At 31.7% G+C, this 19,175-nt stretch overlaps 1 protein-coding gene across 1 annotated transcript in view; it reads left to right on the top strand.

Annotated features, from left to right (window-relative positions):
* LOC125065632 (ras-related protein Rac1) overlaps positions 1 to 15,594 on the top strand; it is a 40,237-nt gene extending 24,643 nt beyond the window's left edge. The window contains exons 2-6 of the mRNA XM_047673365.1: positions 6,354 to 6,425; positions 8,357 to 8,537; positions 10,129 to 10,263; positions 12,117 to 12,288; positions 12,988 to 15,594. Of these exons, the coding sequence (XP_047529321.1) occupies positions 6,354 to 6,425; positions 8,357 to 8,537; positions 10,129 to 10,263; positions 12,117 to 12,272 (544 nt within the window). The 3' untranslated portion in view covers positions 12,273 to 12,288; positions 12,988 to 15,594. The remainder of the gene's footprint in view (positions 1 to 6,353; positions 6,426 to 8,356; positions 8,538 to 10,128; positions 10,264 to 12,116; positions 12,289 to 12,987) is intronic.
* Positions 15,595 to 19,175: the final 3,581 nt, after the last annotated feature.

Below are 19,175 nucleotides of genomic sequence, written 5' to 3'. Positions count from 1 at the left end.
TTGACTGAACTGAAATACTTAATTTGTAAGGATATTTAATTCCGGTGACAATAAAATACGGCGGTACCATTGGAGACCTGATTTAATTACGTAAAACGGATTGTGGAAAACTCTTCAATGGTTCGAATTTGGGCTCATTTGTATCGTTTACCGAGTTCCACATATTTCACTAAAAATTTCTAATACAAATAAAATTTTAGGTATTCGATTCTGCTTTTTTTTTATTATTTAATTACTATTAATAATATTACGAGGAACTCATTAACTCTTACCACAACCGTGTCTATTAAAACCGTACTATATGAAAGCGCTTAACACTCTCCAGCCAGCTCTAATTGGAATATCTGACAGGATGTCGTACTCGCCGCGATACGAGGGTTGAATATTGTACACTAGACCCAATAATCGCAACACTTTTATTATTAAATGTGTAAGGGGCATAATGCAGTGCGGTACGTTTACCGTTTTGCCCACCGTATGTGGTAATATCAAGCGGCTGATTGAAACTGCACTATGACCTCCAGACGTTTGGATATGCGATGACGGGTGCGTTTATTCGTTTGTTCTGATTACGGACTTTGAAAAGATTATTGAAATATTCGAAATGAAGATATATATGTATTTAATTTAGTGCTATTTTAAAATATAATCTATATGTTAATTATATTATTAAGAACGGAACTAATTTAATAGTAATGTTTTACGAGTATATAATGAGGGTAACTTTTAAAACCTGACTGCTTTCTGTATCTTTATTATAAGAAAGATTGAAATAAAGGTTTCATTTTAATATCTACGAAATGTATGTAAATGCATGTCTTCCGTCTACAGATTCATATCGGTTCCATGAACAATTATTATTTAATCATTATAAATAAATAAATGAATTAATTTATTAATCTTACGTATTCATCTAAAATTTACTTTTATAGTGCTTACATATGAATAAAGTTAATAATAATTAGATTAGGATTATAGTAGTAACGTAGAAGTTAATCGACTATTCAAATGCATAGGTACTCATAATGCAGTATTTTTTCGTCTAAAATATCCGCTTCGACGAATTTATTTTCATTGTGCTGCTTCCAATTGTTCTATTATTCTTGACATTGAGCCAAAGTTTTATATAAATTTAAGCTGTTTATTTTTAAGAAATTTTAATATAGAAATTCCAGAATATTTATATGGCTATCTAGACACGCGGTAGCGTGTCAGCCAAGTTCTAGTATAGCAGAACTGGCGTGCAGCACCGTGTGTAATATTACACGAACCATTTGGAGCCACTTTTGACCTCCTCATAACTCAAAAACTATTTGACATAAATGTGTCAAATTTGGCTCATATATTGAGACTCGCGAGATACATATGTGTTCCAAATTTCATAAACGCATCTCAAATGGTTATTTAGATATTAACGTCTAAAAATCGTCATTTTTATCACTGACTGACCTATAGATCAAAACTATATCCTACTTCCAGGTGACCTAGAAAGTTCAAATTTGGCATGCAGGTAGATAATTAGGCCAATATAAAGGAAAAAATCTGAAACTGGTAATTTTTTATCATTTTATTATAATTTTTCATTTATTGGGTCTCTTAGGAACACTTAATATATACTTAGTTCCTATAATCCTATAATAACTGTAATAAAAAAAATGATGTAAGAACCAGCAATCAAAACTTATGACAGCCCGTCTTAATGTGGATTTTAAGGTCTTCACGTGAATATATAACAAGTTGAATACCACCCTTAAGTTTTTTAAATCCAAATATTTCCGTTTTAGTACTTATGAGTATAGCCGACTTTCGTATTTATTACGTTATTAACTGGCATTTAGCGCACATCAATGGTGCAAAATCATTATACTTAAAAAAATAATAATAATAGGCATTTCGGTACACGGCGCGCGATGCGACGCCGGAGCAGCGGGAAAGGAGCGTTGCGATTAAACCTTAACGCGGACGTGTCTGAGCGAGTGGCAACCGCGCTCATAAGAATTATTTCAATGCCTTCCGATGGAAGCTGCCTAGTCTATTCGACTGCATATTTTTTGTTTGAGTATACTAGTATACAACAATAAAATAGGTTTCGTGTGACTGTAGTAGACTATGTATGTCGTAACTGGAATGATTTAAGTTTGTACTCTAGCGCTACAAATGGGGATCCTTATTGCTTGGAAGAACAGTATCGAGCAAGCATGCTGATGTCAGCAAAGGACTGGTGTATGGGTCCAATGGAAAAATAGAGAAGGTACATTGGGGACGTCGACAACAGCAATAGCGTCGGTAAAATAACAATTCAATTTAAACATAATTTAATTTGCAAACTAGAAGTCAAAACCATGTTACAGATATTAAGTAATGTACATATATGTTCGAAGGAAACAATTATCTATTTGCTTAGCATATTCTACTACTATACACAAATTACAAGGCCTTCGCATTGACGGTGCTCTTTTCGACATAGGCTCCTCTATATTAAGTAAAGAGCAGGCTTACGTTGGCCTCTCCAGAGTTAAAACCTTAGATGGAGTACATCTTATCAATTTAGGTCCAAGTCAAATTAAAACACAAGAGAACTCTATTGTAGAGTACAACCGTCTGCGCACGTATTACCACCCCTACTTAAGTATAAACAGAAAACGCGTAAAAAAAATCCGGACACTGAATGGGCAATTCACTCGAACATTTCAGAGGTACCTACAAGAAAAATAAGAACGTATAAAAAAAAGACAATTTTACCCCGTAAACGTAGGAAAATAGAATAGCTGAACAAAAACCATTTGGTATTAATTTTGTTATTAATAAGTACCTACTAATAATTTATATACAAAAAGTAGTGATATCCCATCAAAAACATAAATGTAAAAATGAGAGCCAAGTTAAATATTATGATATATACCTTGGTTGTTGACTTCAACGACAAAAGAAGTGAGATCTAAATTTGTGCCAAGATAAATAGTCCTTTCTGAAATTTATTTATAACTACATAAATATCATTTCTTCTTATAACTTGGGATAATATATTGTTGCCTAAGGTCTGACTTGGCTAGTTCATATATGCTTATAAACACAACTTGTAGTTTGTGTTTAGAATAACAAATTATAATTCAGAACATCTAAGAAGAATGGAGGACAGCTCAGTATTGCTTAGTTAGTATTAACGTACATTAAGAGCTGCGATGGTCCAGTCACTAGAAAACATGAATCTTAACCAGATATTGCGAGTTCATATCTAGACAAGTACCATTGAATATTTGCATGCTTAATTTGTGTTTATAATTCATTTGTAAAGGCTTAGAACTTACGAAGGCTATAATATAATTCGTATATGGGAACTAGCCAAGTCAGACCTTAGGCAACAATATATTATCCCAAGTTATAAGAAGAAATGATATTTATGTAGTTATAAATAAATTTCAGAAAGGACTATTTAACTTGGCACAAATTTAGATCTCACTTCTTTTGTCGTTGAAGTCAACAACCAAGGTATATATCCTAATATTTAACTTGGCTCTCATTTTTACATTTATGTTTTTGATGGGATAGTTTTTACATAAGTAAATTAATAGGTGTATGGTTTATTATCGTAAATAATTGTACAAAATATTCAACACGGCAATTGTCCTTTCTTAAATAAATATTATTTTTAGTTAAGCTTAAACAACCGATTAAATCAAAAGATTCTGTATTCCAGCAGACAAGGAATTAAGTGTAAAACGATAGAAATGTAGATTCTACGGAGCCGTTAGTTAAATATATTTTTTATCCTGTATGAAAATGAACGAACACTAATCCGTCCCTTTTTTAATCGTCGTAGTATTTTATTGAGTAACAAGCGAACCGTTCCAGATTCGCACGGCAGTTTATTAAAAGTTATATGAAATTAATGTCATTTATGTCCATCGCCCCATAACACTCAGGAACAATGTAGGTTTCTACCTGAGATTTTTTTTTTCATTTACTTAACTAATTGGATTAATCGTGCCAGAGATTACACCCTACATACGATCAATTATATATTAGGATAGCGATATCTATCAATGTTATAGCTTTTAATATTGTATATAAGTATATGTGTATATGTAGAATATATATATGTAAACTAAGGGATTTCTTTGTAAGCGCATTCATCATTCGGACGAAAAAGCTTCGAACAGCCCTTTGGTAAATTAATTCATCAACGTAACCAAGTCTAACTGCTGTAAAAGTCTATCAAAACCTTCTTCTTCGTGCTATACACAGCGTTCATTCGAAGTAAATGCGATAAGATCAAAGATATACTAAATATTTTCGCTATTGCAACAAGGTTTATTATTTACGTGATGAGGAAAATTGGATCCGATAATAATATCTATATAGCTTAAGAATCTTCGAAAGGGAATCGAATTCATGACTTTTTGTTTCAAATGCAATGCTTTTCTTTACCTATACAATTAACCACTCAATCGTATTTTATTAATTCGTTAAAATATCATTTATATCATAATGCTTTTATTTAACAAACCGAAGGCTTAACACATTTCTGAAACATTGAGCTCACGTAACATATGCAGTTAACCTGATTTTTTTCCGTACATAATAATTTTCCACTGCGTACTTCAGCAAACCAAGCGAATATTTTTTTTTTAATAAATTCCAACATTTTCGTATTAATTGATTTGGAATTTTATATTAATTCGACTTATAAAATTGGACGTTTACTAATTGGAAATGTTGCTGTAAAAGTATCAACAAGCATTAATAAATCGGTATAGTACAACCATTAATGAAGTTCTGTTTAGTTTTTATTGAACAGTAGGACTATTCTGTAACAAGAAACTCGAATCTCACCACAGAACATGAGTGTGCAATGTCAGAATGTGATAGTGATATTGACTATAATAATTATAAAATTTATAGGATACACGTATCAAATGGCGTATCACTGTAAGTCAGTTGTCAACAAATTTACGAGTGAGATACGAAGTGAAATCTTGCAAAAAAAATGGCACAGCTGTCATTATTGTATAAACGTAATATGGATATATGATTATACATTTATCAACGCCTTTTTCATACAGTTTTAACCATATTGTACAGTTCACGTTGGTGGTTACTGCACAGATAGGTACTCATAATAGTAGCGTGAAGTTATCTTTATTTAGCTAAGTTTTAATGAATAAACTATATAAAGCTAAAAAACAATGCCTTTAACGGCTTCAACCGGGCAGAATGAATTAATATTATAAAGCGTAAAATTTGTTTGTTTGAAAAATGATCTAATTCTTAAAAAAATATATGGACTTATATATCATATAATTTTCTTTATTTATGAATTGCACCCGTGTGAAGGGTGTATGTTCTAACTTAAACGATATATCGATAAATATATATATAAATTCTAATAAAAATAACATAGAATCCTCTAAATTTTAGTTGAAATTTTAAGAGTACTACACCGATCTCATTAAACTAAAACAAGGCTAGATTAAGATTAATTATAACAATGAAATGTATTTTCTAAATCTGAAATCCGCCTCGACAGCTTTAGAAACTTAAAAGTAATAAAAGAGTTAACAAGATTAAGTTTCCAACATAATAGCAAGAGTTAAGTACGAAGTATTTATAAAATTTGTAGCGGCTCATAAACTTAAGCGTACTCATTTTACTATGGTTATGTTGATAACATCCTTCATCGTAAGGATGCCCGGGCGTGCTCAAGTTTTATTTTTTTTAGGTCGCCCTAGTTACTAACTAGAATGTGTATCGTGACTGTCTCGTAATACTGGCTGTTTTATCCAATTATTGTGTACGATATTGCATTTACTGTTGACGTGTAGAGATTTAGGTACGAGTATATACTGAGTTTGAATATAAGTTGATATGATTGAAAAGTCCTCAGTTTTAACTAATGAGTATGTTTAATTCGTTTATGCAGCATTTATATCTTATATTTTTTCTAGTAGGATATCGATAATATTTGTTTTACATATAACTTCTATTAAATTTTAGTATTTTTCAGTAACAAATATCGATTTAATAAGCTTTTAAGAATCACCGAAGCAGATATAAGCGATGTTTGTTAATCGTATAAGCAAGCTTCTTCGCTTTAATTAAGCAAAATTTTGCGAAGTCACGTTCTGATATTAATTTGTTGTATTTAGTTGGTGTGAAATATAATTACATGAATATGTAAATTCTTACGTTATAAGGTGTTATGATTAAAAGGTTTAAACAATAATTGTGTAAAAATTAAAATAAATTAAATAAGAGTTTTTAATTAAATAATCATAATGAGTATGAGCTTTGTCTTGTTCGCTCTGATCTGTTTGTGGTAGAAATATTTACAATATATATTTTTTTGTCCGCAGTGCCGTCGGTAAAACATGTCTTCTCATCAGTTACACGACAAATGCCTTCCCCGGGGAGTACATACCAACAGTGTAAGTATTTTTTTACATAATTTATAGTTAAGATGTTTACATTGCAAATTGCATTACACATTTTCTTAGACAGTATGTCAGATTAAAAAAAAAGTTCAATTAAAAAGAAGGCACTCGTTTTAGAGCTTTAAATATGTTACGTCTTATAAGGCGACGTCGTTAGTGTGACCTATGTATGTATAATATGAAGTTACATCCTTTTTAAAATATGCTAAAAAAATCAGTAAAAAAACTGACGTTAAAATCATTTTATCCCAATTCTGGTGGAATGTTAATAATGAGACGACCACTCGCCTACCATACGGTAAATTCAGCTGGTCGTCTGCTTTTTTACTAGAAAAGGAATGGTCAACGTATGCTATTAAAATTAGCCAATTTTTTTTGTTCCAACTTAAACAGAAATACAATTTAAATAGAAAGGATCATACTTGTTATATAACAGTTACGTGGTTATTAAATAAATAAGTAATAATGTATTATTACATTGATCAGACTCATATATGCAAAATTTTTATCGAAATGATATTGTGGATCTCATAAACTTTATAATAACACGAATCTATTTATGTATAAGTTGAATCATCTTAAGTGGATGCAGTTTCTATCTGAACTGAGAAGGATCACCATCTAAATATAGCCTTATTTGATCTCCGTCTCTAACTTGAAATATATTATAATAAAATTAATATTATCTGCATATTATTAATTAATTTAAAGTTTATTTTCTTTTTCTAAATTTAATATTTAATTGCCTTCTAAGTTTCATATAAAATTATAGTTTTACTTAAAAGTCCCCGTTTGAAGATGTGGGCGTAGTGACTACGCAATAGTCTGAAATAAAGCAGTTCCTATTGTTGATTCTGTGCCTTTAGTAACAGCGATAAATTAAACAAGGATTAAATATAAGTATTTTATATTTGAAATTCTATATAATAAAACACGTTATGATTTAATAATTAGTATAAATAAAACTAATTATGTTAAATAATTTAATTTGAAAACGTAACAGACTACTAAAACTGCAATTTACTTTTCTCACGCGTTTATAAATATATAAATGTGTGATTATAATTCGTGAAAAACATAGCAACGAAATGGCGTGTCGTGGCAAGTGTATGTTTTGGATGAAAATCTGTAACTCTATATCAACCTATTTGTATATATATATATAGTGGAACAATAAGTTCCATTGTATCGTATTATACAAAATATAACTTACATTCTCAATACCGGTTCATGATAGGGAATATTTATATAATATCTTAGTCACAATTGCCTTAAAATGACGATCACGTGTGACGTTTTTTCTGTGAACTGCAACACCTGTTGCTCTGAGAAACCTTAATCATGACGGAAGTATTAATTCGATCGAGGCATTCGTGTTCAATCATCAATTAACGGCATTGTCGCTTATGACATATTGTGCTTTTTTTTATTGTTATTTTGTATTCATATACACAATTGATCTTGAATTATAACTACCATTCGTCTTTGGTTTGAAAATTAAAGTAACATATATTATTTTGTTTTGATTCGCACGTTTCAAATTGTTTCACTAATCTTATTTTTAAATATTTTTTATTGATAACACAAAAAAAAAAACATTTGATGTACGCAGGTAAAGGGGCTAAAAATACTTAGAAAATAACTTTATTGTCTTTGTATATTTAATATCTACAATTTGTTTGTTTAATATGTGGTAGGAATTGCTATGATATCTTTAAAAAATTGCACAAATTTATATCGCTAAAATTATAAATAAATAAATTATTAAAAAATGTATAAGTTATGTGTTCGGGCACAAAAAAGATATCTGATGTTAAAATCAATGTTATTAAATGTATAATCATTACGTTAAAATTTGGAATAATACTTATTTATAACAACTGTTTGGATAAATCGTAAATAACTTTTATCCTCATATATTTCAGATTCGACAATTACTCGGCGAATGTAATGGTCGACGGCAAGCCCATTAACCTGGGCCTTTGGGATACGGCGGGTCAGGAGGACTACGACAGGCTGCGACCTCTCTCTTACCCACAGACTGACGTGTTCCTCATATGCTTCTCCCTCGTTAATCCGGCATCCTTCGAGAACGTTCGCGCAAAGGTAACTATTGTTTTTTTTTTGTTCGTACACATTATATTTATATATAACATTTGGTTGGTTGGAGAAATTATGAAAATTGTTTGAAAACTATACGTTTCGTATTGTTTGACATGTAAATTCGCCAAATTGCAAAGAAGAAGTGTTCAAATGCATTATTGTTACTAAAGATTTTTACTGCAGCTTGAACAGTAATAATAATCTGACTTTATTGATATGTAACATTTTTGGAAATTATTTCGTGGAAAGAGACGGTAGTGTGTAACAGGAGGCCGGGGAATTTCGCGCTATTTTATTCGACCAATAAACAAGCGTGATTCGAAATTTGCCTGTAAGTTGGTACCAACCTATTTTTCGAGAGGATATAATTGCTTATAAAAAATTAAATGTCAGATGTAACATATCAAATGCGACTACTATAAAGACTCACTCGATTTTTTAGGTAGGAGATAAATTTCTGACGATTTTGATTGGTTTAATTGTTGCTTTATAATGAACTTGGGCAATATGAATTCGATTGTCCGCTCCTTATATACCGCAGTCTTCTACTACCTACTACTACTAGCTTACTACACATTAAAAAATCATCCAAATCTTTCCAATAGTTTAGGAGACTTCAGTTTACATACACGTGTGTGCAATAATTATTTAAATATACAGATTTAAATTTGACATCGATTATTCAAGCTTTAATGTCATACATTTCAAAATTGGACAAGTTACAGGCACGAACTGCTATTACATCATAATAGATAATGTTGGCCGTTTAATGAGGGACCTTTAAATGCAGCAAAGCTAAGCTAAGGTTGGCTGGTTTATCGTGTAGGTACATTACTATTGCGAAACATCGATTTGCATGCGTATCTAGACCTCGAACCAGTCTTACTCGTTGTCCGTTGATTACATTAAGATTGATAAGTCAGAATTATATTTTTAATGTCCGAACGATCGTGGGTCTCGATTTACAATTATTTCATGACTTTTTTATGATAGCGTTCGCATGTTAAGTCGCCTTTTCACGATGAGATATTACGTAATTATATATTATATTCCGAACTATAAATATACTGCAGATCCTTTTATACGAACACGTGGTCAGTTATTGTCTGAACTGAGGACGTGATTAACTGAGGCCAATGTATTGCCAATTTTCTTATTGAAAATGTAACTCTTATAAACTTTAAATGTTCTCCTTAAGAGAATAAAAAGCCTTTGCTTAATTCTGGGACATTAAGACGTTGTTAGTTAAGCGTGGACGTCAATCGAAGAATATAATTTATATTTCTTCATCATTCTTTCATGCTTTCACGGCCAAACCGCTCGGCACGAAGCACGCTTGAACCCTAAGCTACATTTTTATATCGAACCCAACTGTTAACTGTTGAAACAGCGTGCAAAGCCAACAACGACAACTTGTTTATTAGAATGAACAGTGAAGAAATTTTGAATAGGTAGACCGAAAATAAACAAATGCTCCTTGCATTTGTTTATTTTCGGTCTGAATATTTGTATTGAACTTTAATGGGTTAAATTTATAAAGATTGTTGCGATTGATTACTATGTATAAATACGATTATTATGTTCTCGTCTCCAGTGGTACCCAGAGGTACGGCATCACTGCCCATCGACGCCCATCATCCTCGTGGGAACGAAGCTCGATCTCCGCGAAGACAAGGACACCATTGAGAAGCTTAAGGACAAAAAACTCGCACCCATCACTTATCCACAGGTAAATTTATTCATTCATATTGAATTAAGATAGAACGGATCCTGGAAGATGTTTTAATGTCTCATTATGTTCAGTCAAAGATCCGTCAACTATAAATATGTGCGTGTAATAGTTGAATGGCACAATGCGCACTAGTTTTTTTTTTATGACATTGGTTGGCGGAAAATCATGGGCAACCTGATGGTAAGAGGTCACCTTTGCCCATAGACAAAGACGCTGTAGGATATATTAATCGTTCCTTACATCACCTATGCGCCACCAACCTTGGGAACTAAGATGTTATGTCCCTTGTGCCTGTGATTACACTGGCTCACTCACCCTTCTAACCGGAACACAACAATACAGAGTACTGCTGTTCGGTGGTAGAATATCTGATGAGTGGGTGGTACCTAACTAGACGGGCTTGCACAAAGCCCTACCACCAAGTATGGCCAGTGTGGACTTTAACGTAATATCTCACATAATGTATTTTATGACATGATGGTAGGGTTTTGTGCAAGCCCGTCAGATATTTCTTTTTATTTTATTTATTAGGTTTGTTAGAGATTTTTAAAATGTTCTTTCTTACACACATACAGTTATAATACACATATCCACAGATTATGTAAAATCATTTAAAAGCAAACACTACATGCTAATTAAACCGTTAATTACTATTGCCTGCTAAAAAAATAAAAAACAAAACAAAAACGAAGAATGAGTAAAGAGAAAATTGATATCCGATTTGATGGGGCAGCGAGCCCCAGAAATTACAGGCAGAGGAGGGCATAACATCTAAGATCCCTAGGTTGGTGGCGCATTGGTTAAAATTTTATACCCACTTATCATCAGGTCGCCCATTTGCCTGGCGCAGATAGGTGGGAATAAATATATATATAATATCATGTTGTCTCGCTCACGATTCCAACCGGAATAAATCACAACAATGTATTGATGCCTACTATAATAAACTATACTTTGAAGTTTCAATATTATTTTTGGCGGATCTCCACTTAACCATCGATAAAAATGTTATTATTGTATCTGTTATTCTTGTACTGTCAATTCCTAGTCAATTATTGTATGTGATATTTTTCATTGAAACGGTTTCCAGTATTCTTGAAGAATTTAGAGTATAAAAAAAATATATGAATATACCTTAAAACGGAATCCACGCGATTAGTTTTTCTTTACATGTACGTGCATAAGAAGAAGCTAATCTTAACTTCTTCCATCATACACCTTAATGAGATTTTTTGACCGAAAAAACCTGATTACTTTTATCAGCCGGACATATGTGTTAAGCCATGATTTCGGTATTCGTGGGCTTATATCTAACCACTAAGACCAATGAAATTGAAGGTAAAGGAAAACCTCGTAAAGAAACGCTCGTGTATCGGATGTAATTGTGACACATCCATGAACAAGGTGGAATAAGCACCAAACCATCTCCTCAAAAGAATAGACCAGAAGCTTGTCATTTTACTGTTACTCAATATTTACAGTCTAAGCCCATAGTAATTGGGGGATCACATCTATACTAATATTACAAATGTAAAAGTAATTCTGTCTGTCTGTTTGTCTGTCGCTCTGTCACAGCCAAACCAATGAACCAAATTTGACGAAATTTGGTATGAAGCAAACTTGAACTCCTACTTTTTTGCCTAACACGTGACAATGAACGTAAAACGCGAGCGAAGCCGCGGGCGACAACTAGTAGTGAATAAAATGAAAGTGGCCAAGCCTTGCGCATGCGATTCACAAAAATATATTTATTTTTACAATTAGTTTGTATTGAATTATCGTACTATAGAACTGCTAGATTTAAATGAATAGACTGTTACTCTTTATAATCTAACTGTCATGCTATGTAGGGTCTCAGCATGTCGAAGGAGATCGGCGCCGTGAAGTACCTGGAGTGTTCCGCGCTGACGCAGAAAGGTCTCAAGACGGTGTTTGACGAAGCGATCCGCGCTGTCCTCTGCCCCGTCCAGCCGATCAAGGTGAAGCGGAAGTGCGTGCTACTGTAAGGATTGCGACGCTGAGGTTAGTACATTAATGTCTAAACACAATTCAAATCTGGGCAACAATATAATATTGTAAATAAGAAACAACCTTTATGTATGAGTCATTGTTGTAAGCTTTAATGGACCGTAAGACCATGTCATTTGATATTAATATAATATTATTAACAGTATCTTCTTCGTCTCATTGAGTTTTCAGCTAAATTTGGTCTATTGGTGTTATAGAATCGAATAAACTAATGGTTCAATTAAAAAATACTTGCCTATTAGTGTGAGATATATCTCGGCGTTTATCTAAATATAAATGATCTTTCTAAAAGGTTTTGGGACAATTTTGGAAAGTGAGGTCAGAGGTTAGTTCAATGTAAACACATTATAGTTATGCATCCACCGTTTACTGGAGACGGTGACGTATTAGTGTATGATGATATAATTATTTCCTTAACATGATTAGATCATCTTAATATTATCCAATATATTCAAATTCTTCTAATTAGAAATGATTCCAAATCGTTTTCAAATCTGCATGGATCATCGTTAATTGCCGATCTATATTCTCACAAATGTTAAAATACTGTTGACTATTAAATAGATACAGATAACACAAGACATTTAAGCCAACCATTTACCAATTGACAATACATTGAAATCGCGTTACACGAGGAAGCAGATAAAGAAATAACCAAGTCGTCGTGATAAAGCAACAATTTTAATATTTCAGATAGTGCAGACGCGTGTCGTAGCCAGTGTAAACAGCATAGCTATCTAACATAGAGCACACCAAACGATCCGTCTCCAAGTCGTACTACCAGAGTGCTGTATAAAACTATACATGGACTGCAAACAAATGCATACAATAGATGTTAAATTTTACTGATAATACGCATCATTTATATGTAACGTGGGTTGGTGTGAGTGAGTTCCGTATATGTAAACGCTTTTGTATTATATGTGGAATGACACTGACAGTTGACAGTTGTCTATGGCTAAGTGACATCATTTGTACGATAAGGGAACATGTCAGTTTTGTACATTTATTGGGTATTCATATTTGGGTGCTTTTCTTAAACGCGATCTTAATGTTAATGAGTACATTCCTACATTTTTGCTTGAACACCGTACGCCACATTGATTTCGTAATCGACTATATAATTAAAAAAAAAAAAATGTTTTCTATTTCGCGCGTCGGTGATTTTAAACGTGGAATTGTTGAAATTTTTGTTTAAACAGAGATTATATTTTTCGATTTATTATTACTTATTTTTGTTCCCAATTGTTGTATTTCATTATAGGTGTCTATAAGTACATACGCAGTATTCGCTAAAATGTTATTAATATTTAACTTTCGTATAGATTCCTAAAAAAACTTTACGTATATATAAATAATTTGTATTCATAATGATAATGTGTATTCATAAAAGTTAAGATTACTTTCTTTGTTGTTTTCGATATTAGTTCGATTATTAGATGAATGTAACAGTTATTCCAAAGTTTAGTTTCGATTTGTTTTAATTACACTTTACGAGTAGGCACAAACCAGCCATCGAGTAAATGTTGTCAACATTGTCCTTTTAGTGTTATTTAAAAAAAAAAAATGCGTCATTTTGAATACGAGCGCGAGTTTATTATTAAATACATATCGAAGCTAGTTAGAATGATAAAATTTGCAATAAAATACCATCATTTTAATGAATGAAAGTTACATCATTTTTTTATTATTATTAATTCAATTAATAAACTATTAAATTTGTCTGTAAATGTCATCTTTATATAACGTTCAAAAACATCAATTATTAAGTATTTTATTGTTTTCCTTTATTTCCTATATATAATAAATTGTCGTCATAAACTCGTATCTTGATAAGTTTCGAGTATACTTTAAAACGCCGCACAATTATAACATTAAGCATTGATTGTTAACCGATCAAGTTGAAGCGGGCAATATTTTCTAGATTTATCTTGCAAATCTTGCACTTTTCTATTTGGTCGCTTAAACTTAGACCTTCAGAGGACATTTTTCGCTAGAAATGTGATATTGGGTTTAGGCTTTAATTGACTGACGACACGGCCTTGTAACTTTTTTATGCCTAATGTTTTTTTTTCTGTAGACACTCAAAATATACTGAAGATTTTTTATTGCTTTTAAATGGTAGATATTAAGTTAATTACCGTCTAAATCCACACCTAAAATTGTAAGATGTAAAAGTTAGTACATGAAAAGTTGCATCTAAGGTGTGTGCAATTGTTATTGCTTGAAATTCAATATCATATATATGGATGCCATAGACAATTTTTACTTAACCATTTGAAAATAGAATTTTAGGTTGTTCTTTTTTTTTATTTTTAAAGCATCAACAATTGCACAAAATAGGTACATAGCTATAAGGTTTTAATGTATTGTTCAGATGCAGATATTTAGAAGAAACAGCATGTAAATAACGGTAATATTAGTATTAATTAAAAATGTAAGTTAACGCGCCATTTACTATGGCGTTGCATTTTTATATAACTAGAAACATTTAAATAGGGCGCTTCGATCGCATTTTATATCAGACAAAATGTATTTGCTATCATAAATAAAGGAATTATTACTTTTAAATTGGTTAATACTTTCTTCACTACCTGTGCGCTAACTTGTACATCGTAACCTGTATTCGATTAAGTGTTTGTCAATATGATATTAATGATAACATATTTTTCTATGAATTTAAAATAAAGATATATGTGAACAGTTTTCAATTCAATAATAATAATTCAAACATAAAATATTATGTAAAATTTGCCATATATTGTTTTTTTTTTTTCTTCATATAATCTGTCAATAGTGACAAAATGCAATGAACTTCTTATGTTATTCGTAATGTAATTGTATCTATACAAATGGTAAAACTGTATCGTAGATCATCATATAAAAATATTGACCAATATAGTTTCAATTATTTAAAAAAAAATATACAAAATATTTTGTAAATTTTTTAATGGATCAAATTTTTTTCTTTCGTTATCTGTGAACGTCACTTTTAGTATTGAAAACGCTTGGTATGTTAGCGCATAAAGATTTTAGTCGAAATTTTGCTCTAGTGTCTATTGTATGGGACATAATTATTGGTGTTAGCTTTTATTGTTATGTCATTGTTACTAATAAAATTGTAACCACAAATTTATTAAGTGTGCTTTCTTTCGTAACAGCTTGTATGACTAATTTTATACAAAATAAAAACGAATGCGATGTTCGTCATACATCCAAACGAGAACGCTGTCGAGTAATTCTTCCAAATATTGTGAAGCCTCTGAATAATTCGAAATATATTTATATTAACTGTTCAAATGCTGGTTTTATTTCATTCTACACCTAAAATTAGCCATAGTCACTGAGTGATAAAGAAAATAAATCACTGTTCTATAAACAAATTAAGTAATAGCTTAAATTCCCACCGCGTGTTGTCTACGTCCATAAGAATAACTGTGAATAATTAAGATGTTCCGTCGTGATTGTAATTATAGTTTATACACAGGATAAAATAAATCAATTGTTGTTCCCTTGTTTCCTTAACAGTAATTGTCTAGGTCAAACCTTGAGCCTAAGATTTCTGTAAGAATTCACTTCGTATCACAATTGATACCCTGATACAGTGCGATTCTTTTAGAATTCGGTTCATATCTCATAAAATATTGATATTTTGATATATTATAGGCAATTATTATATCTAATCTGACATTTCACTCTCGTATTCTGCGGTGAGATTCGAGTTTCATCTGACAGAATACCTTTACTGGTGGTGCGCTATTTTCCTTTGTCATTTAAATAACGGCGTTAAAAATGTTCTTTCGGAATGATTTGTTAAACAAAGCTGTGTCATCTTCTATCAAATGTAAAATCTATAATGATATAAAGAAAGAAATCAGTGTTTAACTAAACATCCGCTAAACAATATTTAATTAGGGACAATAATTATTACAATTAATTGCGTTTTTCAAATAGGGAGGCCGACTAGCAAATGGGTTACCTGATTGTACGTTGTTACCACTGCAGATATACATTGGTATCGTAAGGAATATTTCCGATAACACCAATTCGCCATCGACCAGTGGGGGCTATTACGGCTATATATTTATAGGCATAGCAACTGTTGCTAACAAATATTTGTTGCGGATTGATATACGATAAATCAGTATTGCGGAGTATTATGCTACTACATAGGTCCATAATCTAGATTTATATTTGATTTGATTTGATTTGATATCAATCCGCACAAATATTGGATAACAACTGTTGCAATGCACTAACCGTAATAGCCCCTCTTGGAAACTAAGATGTCCTATCCCTTGTGCCTATGGTTACACTGGCTCACTTACCCTTCATACTGGAGCTCAACAATAATAACTAAGTATTCATGTAAAATGTATTATGAATGGGTAGTTCCTACCCAGACAGGTTTCTACAGTCAGGGTAAGAAAAGGTTCGTCACCTTAAGATCTATTTTCGTGTGCTCAGTATGAGCGATAACCTGCTTTACCGATTGAGTATAACATATTGCGTCGCAATGTCATTATAAGTCCCATCTAGCAAAGAGTACCGATTGAGTATAACATATTGCGTCGCAATGTCATTATAAGTCCCATCTAGCAAAGAGTATAATAGCGTTTAAAAGCTATAATAATGCTTTAGATTGAAAAGGTACTAAGAGTTTACGGCTTGATAAAGGAATGAATTTGAAAACTGACGAAGGTTTTCTTACTCTGACTGTACAAAGTCCTACAGGTCTTGTCAAATGACTTTTTCTCGAGTTTGATTTCACTAGAAAATATCATACTTTAAACTCTTTGAATATATTATATCTGATCTATATCTATAGAAATCGAAAGATATCTTCAGATAACAAGTAGCTTATAACCCGTTTATCTACTAATTAAATGAATTTTACATTTTACGATTCATATGAATTACTGTTGTCATAGGAATAGTAATTAAGATCGTTAGTTTGGTGGCTAGATAAGAAGGCTGCAGATATAGAGTTCCTGAGTTCAAAACCTGGGTCGAAAAAATCAAGGGGTTACGGTGCCAAGATAATCTTTTTGGTATCTTAAAATTAGAGAGTTGGCAATATTTATATATCTTTAAGACCGGTGGTCCTGCGCCTGGACGCATACCGGTTCTATCCTAATACCGTCTTCACGGATTATGAGAGGGAGAAGAAATAATGGAGTGCGCACTTGTGAGTTTGTGTGTTGTTTCTGTGCAGTTGAATATTCTCCGGCAAAATTGGTTGTCGAGACCGAATTAGTCCAGGAGCGCATCGTAAATTTTTGCTATGAATCATAAGAAATTAAAAAAAAAGTCCAAAGATTACACTCATACTACTAAAGCTCAACTAAAGCAAGTTTATTTTACTTACAAGTCAAATATCTTGATAGGGACATTTTGTTAGTAGTTTTTTTTTATTTATAGTTATCATCAGATAGTAATAAATAATCGTATTATCAATGCTATGACCTTACTTGAACAGCAGTATCTTTGAATTGAAAGTAATTTATACGGAATAAAATAAATAGCAAGGTCTTTATTATCTTTGACAATAATAATTCAACAATTTTATTGTAAAAAAGGAAAGTTATGCTATTGTTCAATAAATTCCTACAATTACAAATTAATATAATTATTAACTATAAACGTATAAACGTTAATTTACCCACATCGGCTCCGCCGTTCGTGTCCCGCTTTTTTATTGTATACTTAAATGATGTAACGGAAGCGTTAATTTGAATGCGCTACACGAAGAACATACAAGAACTATTTGAATAAAATTTTTTCGTTAGATAGGCTATCGATTTAGAAAGGTTATAGAATATATATTAATGTGAATTTTAATATACTTTATTGTACACCACAAACAAAAATACAGAAATCTTAGGATAAACAAAAAAAAAAAAAGAAAATCAAATATATAAATAATGCTCAAAATAAAAATAAAACCAATTATTTTGTGTGTGTACAATGGGCGGACTTATGGCTAATTAGCCATCTCTTCCAGACAACCCAATCTGAGAGAGATTTTTTTAAAACCATCGGAGTAGGCGGTGTAGTAGCAGTATATTGTAAACAAATTAATACTAATTTGTTTCATTCAATCGTAACGGGCCAACATGTTTATTGGCGCATGTTAGTCGCTAAAACGACTTTTATTACTGAAAGTCCTACATATTTTAAGTGTAAACGGCATTTTGTATTAAGAAAAAGACGTCAAATATTATAGCCTATTCCAATCGAAGTATTTCACGCGATTTGGTAAAAGCTCAGATATATTGTGCGCTACTAAGAGTTCTTGATGAATAGGTATATCTTTATTTATAATTCAACACTATTATTCTTGACTACTTATATTCATTTTAATTTAAGTTAAGTTTTCATAATAGTTTCTTTGATGTTCAAAACGGCATTTTTTTCGCAAATCCATAATGAATATCATAGATTTGCAATCTCTCGACCAATGATATCGCGACAATTCGCTGTCAAATGTTATTCATTTGTCTTTTGTTTTTTTGTGGTTGGAATAAGCGTAAGCTATATAATATGTAAGAAGTTTGTTTATTGTATAGAAAACTAAACATAAGTTATCGGTTTGTTTTACTAAGACTTATAACCATTTAATACATAAAATTGAAAAACTTATGAAAAGCATTGATGGTAAAGGTATTTATAATAAATAGTACATTAATACATACACAACTTGAGACTGATTTTTTTATAAATTTATCGCTGCACCGAGGTCGTTATCCGCTTAGCTACATCACTGTACTTGTAAGTACTGCATCAAACAGATACGTCAGACACTGTCAAATTATGAACTGATGTAAATGATGGGATTATACGAATAAGAACCGAGATTTGAGATTGCAACCGTGCTTGTG

This window comes from Vanessa atalanta, chromosome 8, assembly GCF_905147765.1.
Source record: "Vanessa atalanta chromosome 8, ilVanAtal1.2, whole genome shotgun sequence".
NCBI classification, from domain to species: domain Eukaryota; kingdom Metazoa; phylum Arthropoda; class Insecta; order Lepidoptera; family Nymphalidae; genus Vanessa; species Vanessa atalanta.
Note: the sequence above shows the minus strand (reverse complement) of the source record. Positions and strands in the feature narration are given on the sequence as shown.